The sequence below is a fragment of the Silurus aristotelis genome (assembly GCF_946808225.1).
Source record: "Silurus aristotelis genome assembly, chromosome: 25".
Lineage (NCBI taxonomy): Eukaryota > Metazoa > Chordata > Actinopteri > Siluriformes > Siluridae > Silurus > Silurus aristotelis.
Genome location: NC_139598.1, coordinates 15,082,683 through 15,094,152, shown reverse-complemented (window position 1 = coordinate 15,094,152; position 11,470 = coordinate 15,082,683). Strand labels below are relative to the sequence as shown.

General features: G+C 36.8%; 1 protein-coding gene across 1 annotated transcript in view; it reads left to right on the top strand.

The window, feature by feature from the left end:
* myom3 (myomesin 3) overlaps positions 1-11,470 on the top strand; it is a 47,584-nt gene continuing 36,114 nt past the window's right edge. The window contains exons 1-5 of the mRNA XM_083529456.1: positions 1-110; positions 5,614-5,718; positions 10,258-10,411; positions 10,937-11,094; positions 11,335-11,427. Of these exons, the coding sequence (XP_083385582.1) occupies positions 4-110; positions 5,614-5,718; positions 10,258-10,411; positions 10,937-11,094; positions 11,335-11,427 (617 nt within the window). The 5' untranslated portion in view covers positions 1-3. The remainder of the gene's footprint in view (positions 111-5,613; positions 5,719-10,257; positions 10,412-10,936; positions 11,095-11,334; positions 11,428-11,470) is intronic.

Here is an 11,470-nt window from a genome sequence, read left to right as displayed (position 1 = left end):
AACATGGCAGCTAAAATTGTGACATACCGAAGCCAGGAGGAGGAGACGGCACAGATGTCCCACAGCATGGAGCTATCATCGCAGATCAAGAAGAGGAAATTTAAATCCAGGTATCCAGCTTTATTTTCATCATAATCATCATCGTCATTGTCACCACCATGTATAATAAATCATAAATGCATGCATTCTTGGTAAAGCAACATAAGATCATCAAGTGTCACCTTACTCATCCTCAGCATAGGTTTTTCTCTGGGTTTGACTTTTTACAGGGGATAAATTCAAATTAAATAGCAAAATAGCAACCAAAAAAAAAAATCTTACACCACAGTTACACCATAGCTCCACCAAGGACGTAGTGCAGTCTGGGTTATTTTGGGATGAGCCACATTTTACCCAGGAGCACTTGGATTTTGGAGAAGATTCATAACCATACAAGCATGTGTACAGGGAATGAGTAGCAGTGGTGGACGAAGAACACAAACCATGTACTTAATTTAAAGTAGAGATACATAAGGTAAAATATTACCCCAGTAAAAGTAAACGTATTTCTTTTAAACTTTCAATTGAGTAAAAGTACAAAAGTATTTGCCTTCAAATGTACCTAAGTATTGAAATGATTTATTATAGCTATAATTTTCCTATTATTGTTTTTGTCACAAGACTCTTGTTTAAGCAGTATATCTGAAAATTCTCTAATGTTACTCTTAAAACTCCAATCTATTAATATAATGACATTAATTAATCAAACACTGAATTGATATGAATTACAATTATCATGAGCCCAAAACCTTCTTTTCAACTACTTCAAAAAAAAGTTTGAATAATGTATTCCTTCCAAAATATTCTGCTTGCTGACATTGAATTGTATGTTTGTGCTAAGTAAATACCACCAAGCGACAAATCAAAACAAGTTACAAACACAGTATGCGCTCTACCCTGCTTGGTGACTTGCTGTGTGCTTGACCAGTGTTTATCCACGTATAAAAAAAAAGGTAAATGCAGTAAAAGTCTCCCCAAATGGAAATACTTAACTACACTACAAATGCGTGAAAATACTTAAGTACCCTGATGAATTACGTTTACTTTATTGCTGTCCAATGATGAGTAGCCATGTTACAATACACATACATGTTGAATTTGTTTGTAGAAAATAATATCTATGTGCTTAACTGATAATAAGCATACTCATTATCCATGGTGTCAGGGTTTCATTGTATTCACTTGTGCACAAGAACCATAAACATGTTACAGTTTGAAACCCACAAAATAACACACTTAAAAACCAGATGTTCCCTGCTATTGTTCCGAAGCGCCGAGCTTCCCCTCTAAAGTCCAATTTGACTTTCAAAGTGGTTGATAAACTGGCCTAGCTGTCCGTAGTGTCTTGCCAAGCTGCACTGTTTACAATACAAACCTCACTTTACAAACCCAAGCCATGTGTACTTCCTCTTTTTTCCCCTATTTCTTCTTCCCACCTCAACTTCTCTGCGCTTCTGAACCGAGCGTATAGACTTCTGCTTTTCTGCTCACCTGTTCATCTGTTGTCACGGAGTCAATATCATCCCGCAGGCTAAGCCTTATCATCACCAGCAAAAACAAGTCAAGAGGAAGGTGTTGCCCTCGTTATTATCTTTTATTTGAGTTTTTATATGTTAGGTATTGTGTCTATGTTTGTTCAGAATAAGCAATATGGGATCAGGCGCTTTTACACTGTGTAATTGCCTTAAACGTAGATTTATACAAGGTGGAAAATTTTGGAACTAGGATTTGGCAACCATGAGGCGTCTACAATTGTTTGGAACCAGTGCTAGCTGCTTTAGAACCCCTCGCCATTAGTTATAATGAAGCAGGTGCTGCGAAAGGGAATTTCGATGATTAGGACGTCATGATTGTGTCCCTTCTGCCCATGCGATTACAACATAGGTGCGTAATTTCGAAGAAACATCGATGATGCATGTTGTGGAATGGAGCAGCGAGGGCTCCTTTAAATGGCAACTTGTACAGCCTTGATATTTTTTTGGTATGCTGCCCTTTGAACACCATCTGGGGACTTCTTTTTTAAGGCTGAACCAGTTTCTTCGAAATTAGCAGACGGGACACAGTCATGACATCCCAACTGGTAATGAAGCCGAAATTTCCTTTGCACAGCACTTACACTATCACCATTCTTATAAAAGGTTTTACAGCGGACGCTCTTTACACACCACACCACTGCTCCATTATTATTAAGTCCCAATGTCGTCAACTCCAATTTCAAAAATGTTCCATTTCCTTCACATTACTGTATTTACGGTATTTGACATACACACAATCCAAAGCAATTTACAAAGTGCTTTAAAGTATTTATCAGTAAATATATTCTGATACTGGTTCATTGGGACACAAACTAAATACTGTCAGTCAAACTCTGTTGGGAGAGAAAGCAAATAGGTAGGTCTTCAGACATCATTTGCCAGAGACTCAGCAGTTCAGACCTCCAGTGGAAGTTCATTGAACCACCTAGGTGCTAGAAGAGATAAGAGTCTAGGAGCAGGTCTTCCTTGTACCCTGAGAGATGTTTTTTGCTTCATTTCACTAGCCATTATTAACATTTAAAGTATTTTGGCAAACGCTCTTATACAGAGCTATATAAAATGATCTATATTTAAAAAGCTGAGCAGTTGAGGGTTAAAGGCCTTGATCATAGGCCCAGCAGTGGCAGCTGTGTGAGGCTGAAGTTTAAACTCACAACCTTCTTAGCCAAAATCCAAAGCACAGGCACAAACTTAAAATTATTGCTTTACTTATATACAATATAATTATGCCACATATGTCATAAATCAGATATCAAATTGCAGCTGTCCTGTAAGTTTTTAGCATCCTACACCATTCTAATGCTTTCAAAAATATTTAAAAAAAAAAATTGTTAATTCAGTGATTTGCTGCCTAAAGTTTGATGCCCTAATTTAGTTGGTAATAAACTATACTACAGAATCACTTCTATCTAGAACCCAAATTTTTTTATATTTTTTAATTACATGCTTTATATTTGCAAAAGACCATCTGTGGACCATAGTGAGTTTTTGGCAGAACAATGGTACGGTTGAAAGAAAAACCAACAGCAATTTCCCTCAGCTCTGAAACATGGTGGTGGAAGTATCAGTTATTGAGACTGAAGCATTGAATTCAAAAACAAAAATTAAAAAATCTATCTGTCTGTTTATCTGTCTGTCTCTTTGTCTGTCTAGCTCCATATATGCCAGGCAGACTTCTTTACATTCAATATCTATGCATTTCTTTTTCATTCAAACTGTCCAATTTTTTTGTCTGTCAATGTCTGTCTTTCTCCATCTGTGTCACTGACTCTCTCATTCTCTCTCTCTCTCTCTCTCTCTCTCTCTCTCTCTCTCTCTCTCTCTCTCTCTCTCTCTAATGCTATGTGCTGCACCTCTGGGCACATTAATATGACTTGAGCATGCACAGTGCCTCAGTTGTAAGCTTTTGTAACAACAGCATGAAGATGAATTACTCGATTAATTAAAGAAGAAGAAGCCTGCTGTCTGTTCTCAGCTTTCCAGAGCGTGTTACCCGCTTACACACCTTCACATTTCATTAAGGAATCTTTCAGTCTTTTAGACAACAGCAATACAACCTCAAAGCTCTGGTGTAATCAGTGGTCAGAGTTCAGTTTAAAGCATCAACCTGAGGAGAAGATCGCAGCTCCATCTCCTGGACTGAAGTGGAAAATTCACTCTGGCCTGCAGGGAGAACGAACACGTACAGAGCTTATTTAATGAGATGAATCTATTTAAGTAAGTGTATTCTATCTAGGTTAGTTCCCTGTAAGGGTGCAAAGCCAAATCGTGACACATATTACTAATGGCGCTGCTGAAGGTTTTGTTAAATCGGCTCTTCTGAGAACACTTGAACGTTAATGATAAAACTCCCTAATCCATGTGTGTGTGTGTGTGTGTGTGTGTGTGTGTGTGTATGTGTGTGTGTGTGTGTAATTATGTACATTTAGCTGTGTTCTTTAATGCTGTGCTGTTATTTGTATCAGGTGATCGATGCCCTGCTGCAGGTACCAACTGGGAAAGAAGCATTGCTCCCAAATACGAAAAAAACTAAACAAAAATTAATCATTTTATCCACAACATTATTTTATTCATATTATTAGACATTTATATTATTATAAGAGTGTATTATTAAGAGGCATTTATAAGAAAAAACACATTACAGTAATATTATTATGAGAAAACATTGTATTATTACAAAATCATTCTTACATATTTACAAAAATATACTTTATTACAAATGTAATAAGTTTGCAATTTGTTTTTTATAATTTGCAAACAGAAATGAAGGAGCAGAACAGGTACACAAAAAAGTGATCAATCGTGAACAGTAAGGCTTTGTAAGTCAAACCTCACCAGAAGAGTTTGTAAATAGAAGTCTTTTTGTTTGTGTGTGCTCAATCAGAAGATTGAAGATGCAAAACAGGAGACAGTGTGTGTGATTTAGAAATATGAAGTTTTGCGGCGGCCATTTTGGGAGGCCGCAGTCGTTCTTGGGATCTGGTTCCCAACTCACAGCGGTCTGACAATCTTGATATGCACCACATCCCTGATTTTAGCTTTTATCTAAATCTACGAAAAGACAAATATAAAAATGACCAATCGCTATATGTACATCTAGTAGTTTCTATTTTTTCTTTTTTTTTGTCTACTTTTTTCGATCTATATTTGTTCTGAGTATATGTACAGTAAAATAATTTTTATAATGTATTCAGTTACAGTAATCCCCCGTTTATCGCCGTGGTTACGTTCTAAAACCGCCCGCGATAAACAAAAAAACGTGATAAACGGTTGCCACCCCAAAAATAGTATTTTATATATACAGTACTGTACTGTATTAACAATTCACTTCCTATTATAATTAATAATTATATTTTTATTCATACATTTTATTATTTCAACATAAAATTCAACCATTTTTGGTCTATCGTGCTATCCGCGAAAGACCGGGAAGATCAGACAAACTAATGAGATACGTTGCAAATGCAATTCCGCGATAAACCGTAAAAAGCGCGGGATTACTGTATATTATGTCTGACGTACATCTGATGGTGATGAATATTTAAAAGTCATTTTAAAAAAAAGACATTGCCCCACATCATTACCCGAATTTAGTACTGGGTTTAAAAAGAAGAAACTCTTATGCATGTTGGTGTTATCATTTTAAAAAGGTGTTACAGTTTAACAGTTACAGTACACTTTTATTTTGACACAAAATTAAAATATAAATTATTTAAAATGATAAATAAAACATTGCTACATCAGATTACAAAAAATTTTGGTAAATAATACTTGTTACATGTCCATATTACTATTATTATTGCTATTTGAAGTTAGATGGGGTTGACTTTCTGGTTTCTGGTGGCCAGTTGTTGGAAGCTGCTACTGATCAGCTCTGTTGCTGAGTTCAATTGTAAATCCTTTCTATAAAAACATCAGGCAAATGTATAAATGTAACAGTAATTTATCAACACCTGCTTAATTAAAATCTCGAAATCTTTAGTTTAAGACCCTTTAGGACCAATTTCATTGTTGTTTCTTTTGTGGTGTTGTCTCCTAGTGATGAAGAGGCCTCCCTGGCTGAGTTCTATCCCATCATCCCGGGTGACATCATGTCTGTCAAAGAGATTCTGACAGAGCCAAAGTTTCCACGCCACAGGACATGGTACTGTAACACCTCATACACAGCCAAAATGAAGAATTATATTCTATTGCTGATCTGTAAAGTTTTATACTTATTGTGTTTATTCTAAGACATTATAATATTGTAATACATGCTACATTACAACAAATAACAAATCTATTCAATCAAGAATACTATATTTGAAAATTCATGCTACATATTATATGATGTATTACTCCAGCACAGCTTAGAGTCTGTAATACAGACTGTATACAGTATGTGAATGTGGAGTCTCTATTGAGGATATGAGAATTTGAGGGTGAATGAGGAGTATGGAGGATGTAAGGATGGATAAGCATTCTGTAGATGATTTGAGGATGAATGAGGATTCTGTATTGAGAATCTGAGGAGTGTGAAGGATTTGAGGATGAATGAGGAGCCTGTATAAAGAACGTGAAGATGTATGACTAGTCTGTACTAAGAATCTGAAAATAAACGAGGGGTATGGAGGATGTGAGGATGGATAAGCATTCTGTAGATGATTTGAGGATAAATGAGGAGTCTGTATTGAGAATCTGATGAGTGTGGAGGATTTGGAGGTGAATGAGGAGTCTGTATGAAGAAAAAGTGAAGATGTATTAGAAGTTTGTACTAAGAATCTCAGAATAAATGAGTGGTATGGAGGATGTGACGATGAATAAGCATTCTGTAGATGATTTAAAGTTGAACGAGGAGTCTGTATTAAGAATCTGAGGAGTGTGAAGGATTTGAGGATGAATGAGGAGTCTGTATAAAGAACGTGAAGATGTATGACTAGTCTGTACTAAGAATCTGAAAATAAACGAGGGGTATGGAGGATGTGAGGATGAATAAGCATTCTGTAGATGATTTAAAGTTGAACAAGGAGTCTGTATTGAGAATCTGAGGAGTGTGAAGGATTTGAAGATGAATGAGGAGTCTGTATGAAGAAAGTGAAGATGACTAGTCTGTACTAAGAATCTGAAGGTTAATGAGGGGTTTATGGAGGATGTAAAGATGTGAGGATGAAATAGAAGTCTGTATAGACAAATGAGTCTGTGTGGAGTATGTGAAGAATGTGAAGTCTGCATGGAGGATGCGAGGATGAAAGAGAAGTCTGATTAGAGGATGAAAGGATGAATGAGGAGTTTGGAGGATGTGAGGATGTATGAGGAGTCTGAATTGAGGATATGTGGATGAATAAGGATTATGTATGGAAACTGTAAGGATCTATAAAAAGAGTATTCAATGAGGCTAAAAGTTTACAAATGAACACGAGTTTGTGTGTTCCATAGTTTAGTCTACACTCATTCATCTGATATCAAATTTGAGATTTGTTCTTCATCTATCTTTTTTTCCTGTGCTGTATTCTACCACAACTTCAAAGTAATTAGAGAGCACATATACATTTCTGTGTGGGAGAGTAGAACAAGGTTGCACTACTTGAGTGAGAGCATGCGTGTGATGACAGTCAGGCGCGGCTACTGGAAAGAGACTCGAGGGAGGAATGTGAACAAATCAAAGTGAATATTCAATCACATCAACAGCATCCTCCTATAAGCAGAAGACCGATCGCACAGCTCAAAGAGCTGAAGCTCTGTGTGTATGACGCACACACACAAGCTCACCTGAAATCTCTCTATACTTTCTTTCCTTATAATAACGCCCGTTTTGACTCCAGATTGGAGCATTAAATGTGTTATAACTGGTGTAATGAAGGTTTAAAAGATTTAATTCACTAATTAAAAATTGAAACTTTTCATGCAAAGTTTACAGTAAGGTGTCTATACTTTTTTTTTACTCAGGTATGATTTTCAGATACTCTTAACACCTTGGATACATTGGTTCCTATTATCATTTTTGTCACAAGAATAAATCTGCTTAATCAACTCAGATTATGTAAAAAGGCTCTAATGTTACTCTTAGCACATAGATCTATTAATAGAATGATATTAATGAGTCAAACACTGATTGATATCTATTACAATTATCATGAGCCCAAAGCCTTTTTTTTCCAAAAAAAATAAAATAAAAAAGAATCATGCAAGGTTACGGGTGTTGTGGCGAGTTCGAGTCTGGAGTTTCTTCCATCATTTATTCTTCTCAAAATGTTCTGCTTGCTGTTAAACTGATGCTGAACTGCATGTTGGTGATAAGTAGATACACCATGCGCCAATCAAAACAAGTTTAAAACAGAGCGTGTGCTCGACCCTGATTGGTGGCTTGCTGCGTGATTGACAAGTTTTTATCCATTCAGAAATAAAAAAGAATGACTGATTTTGCTAAATGTAGTGGGGAAGAAAAAGTAATATATTTGACTTTTAAATGTAGTGAAGTCACAATAAATGTCCCCTCAAATTGAAATACTTCTCCTCAAAGTACAGATTAAAAGAAAATTTAAAAAAGCTACTCAAGTACAGCTATTGCTGCATGGACCTGAGGCCTCATATTCAGATAATTGCAAAAATAAGCACTTTTACAGGTGTTCCTATAAAGTGGTAGATGAGTATACTGCATATTATGCATTACAAGGACAAATACTTACAAAATTATTACAATTATTATAAAAGTTATATTTTCAATGGGTGTGGAAAAGCATTCTGTGTGTGGCACAATAAAAACCAATGCCCAAATATCCTCAAAGACATGAATAACTAGCATTATAGAATAAATTGAGAAATCAAAGCACTCTAAAGTGAGTGTTGTTCAAGTGTACACTTCAGCTAAAAATGTCTGAAGCCTCCTCCACAAGAACTCCCACTGCCGTCATTTCGGGGAGCGTTTCTCCCCGTTTTCTTGGCTTTTCAAGGTAACGCAGGCCAATCTAGATTCAGAAACATGCACTCGACGACCTCCTCGCGAGCTCTTCAGCGACAGGCGGAAAAATGTCACGCAGTGCACGTCTAAGCACAGAAAAGTTCAAGCAGCTTGAATCATCTTCGCAGTCTGTTTATTTAATGCAGGCAGAAGGAAAAAATATGTGTTTCTGGCTTGAGAAAGAAACATGTTATAGTGTCGTGGTTTTTGCTGGAGTATCCTTATAGTGTGTTTTTTTTTTAATGGTGTACCTCTGGTAAATGATTTAAAAAGGAAATCACTGAGTCACTCATTAAATAACACGCAATGTAAATGGCGGTGTGATCTCTGGAGGGAGTGGTGTAAATCAGAGCTGAGCTGTGAATTATGTGTTAAATAAAGGGCGCTAAGAGCACAGATTTATACTGTCACTTTAGTAGTATATGTGTGGGGGCAAACTGCGTACTCAGACACATTATAAGGGTAAAAATAGAGATTCCCTATGCAAAATATTATTACTTCAAACCCTTCATTACTCACTTTTATTTTACATTATGCTCCCTCCTAAATATTATCAGGGTAATTAATTAATAATACACAGTAGGTGTAGGTCCCAGAGTGTGGAAGAAGAGAGGAAAGGCACAGAATCCAAGTTGCTTGAGGTCCAGTGTAAAGTTTGCACAGTCAGTGGTGGTTTGGGGAGTCGTGTCATCTGCTGGTGTTGGTCCACTGTGTTTTATCAAGTCCAAGGTCAGCACAGCCATCTACCAAGAAGTTTTGGAGCACTTCATGCTTCCCTCTGCTGACCAGCTTTATAAAGATGCTGATTTCATTTTCCAGCAGGATTTGGCACCTGCCCACACTGCCAAAAGCACCAACAGTTGGTTAAATGACCATGGTGTTGGTGTGCTTGACTGGCCAGCAAACTTACCAGACCTGAACCCCATAGAGAATCTATGGGGTGTTTTCAAGAGGAAAATGAGAAACAAAAGACCGAAAAATTCAAATAAGCTGAAGGCCACTGTCAAAGAAACCTGGGCTTTCATACCACCTCAGTAGTGCCACAGACTGATCACCTCCATGCCATGCCGAATTGAGGCAGTCATTAAAGCAAAAGGAGCACCAACCAATATTGAGTACATATACAGTAATGAACATACTTTCCAGAAGGACAACACTTGAAGTATATCAGTCTGTGTGTGATAAATCTATATAGTATATACGAGTTTCACTTTTTGTATTGAATTTCTAAAATAAATCAACTTTTTAATGATATTCTAATTTATTGAGATGCACCTGTATATCGTCTATGTGTGCACCTGTTTTTATGCTTATTTTTTTTATTAGTTTGTTTGTTTAAACACTGTTGTGTCTGTGGATTAGTGTCATGCCTTATTATGCTTTGTCTGTTACGTCCAAGCCCTTGTTTTCTTCACATTCTTATTTCACTGGACATTACAGCAGTAGTTCATAGAATAGTTTTGTGTAATGTGACGTTACAATATAATTTCCATCTCAGGCAAGATAGTAAATGGAAGTCTCAGTCATCATATTTTTTTGCCATTAAAATTGTCAGATTTTAGGATGTTTTGTAACATCAGTCCGGCTGTACTAAAAAATATCAGACCTATAACACCTGAGCCAAATAATAAATTGTCACTGATCCAAAGTTTTTCACATATGAAACATTTTGGCCAACTTTCTGGTGTATAATCTGCTTCCACAAACATTGAAATTCCAGTGTAAAGACGTGATTATGCTTCTCAGGGAGGTCCTGAGGGAAACAATGGATAACGATGAGCTTCGGGAAAGAGACCAATGGACCATGTTTGGTAATGAGGCAGAAAAAGTAGAGATCGAGGTGATCAGGAACCAGCACATGGTCCGGCAACGCATAGACCGCCTGGCACTGCGTAAGGAGGTAAAGCTCAGACAGAGGAAACTCCAAAGAAAATGTCAGACAATGAATGTTGGTTTTCAATCCTGTGGAGAAAATTTTTTTTAAAACTGTGCCAGCTCATGAATAGAATTATGGTTTGCTAATGAGTTAAAACCAGAATGGCGGTTCCTCAGGACTTGGGCTAAATCCCAGTACTCTGGAAGCTGAAAGAATTTTTGAATGCACAAATATTACCATTGCTAATAGCTAATTAAAATAAATAGAAATAATAATTCTAGAAGGCACATCCCTCAGGTTTTGAAAACTTTTAGGCTTTAATTTTAAGAACACTGTAGTTGAACACTGTGGTTGAAGTCCAAATGTATGTACTAATGTTACCTTATTGTTTAAATTTTTTATTAAGAAATATTTGCTGATCAGATAATTCTCTTAATTGATTGATCATTGGTTTCCTCTCTAAGCATTCTTCCCTCCTGTCCTCCATCCCTCTGCCTCTCTGATTCTCACAAGCCATGACTTTGATCAAATTTTCATATTCACCCTCAGGCAGAAAGGAAGCTTTCAACACACCTGAAGTTTCTGGATGACTTGAGTATGAAGACTCCGGATTTTTCCATCCCTCTTCGTCCCCACACTGTCTGGGAGGGAATGACTGTTACACTTTCCTGCACTGTTGAAGGCTGTCCATCACCACACGTCACCTGGTGAGGGATGGAAGCATAGTTTTTCATCATCTTTACTTGGAAAAAGCGATTCACCCAGGGTCTATAGTTGGAGTAGTGATACTGGATATGTATAGCAGTCTGAGGAAAAACCTGTAAATGAATTTTTTCTGGTGACTTTTAACACTAAATATATACTGTATTTCCCCCAAATAAAATAGATTTTCATTTAAACTATAACTAAAACTCTGTTTTTTGAAATGCTGCTTCCATTTTGTTCAGGTATAAAAATGGAGTTCCTCTGACAGCGTCCTTAAAACCCTGGAACTACAAACTGCTGCAGAAATATGGCCTCAACACCCTGGAGATTAGAAGGTGATCATACTTTTAAAATTCATCCCACCTGCTTGACTTTAAT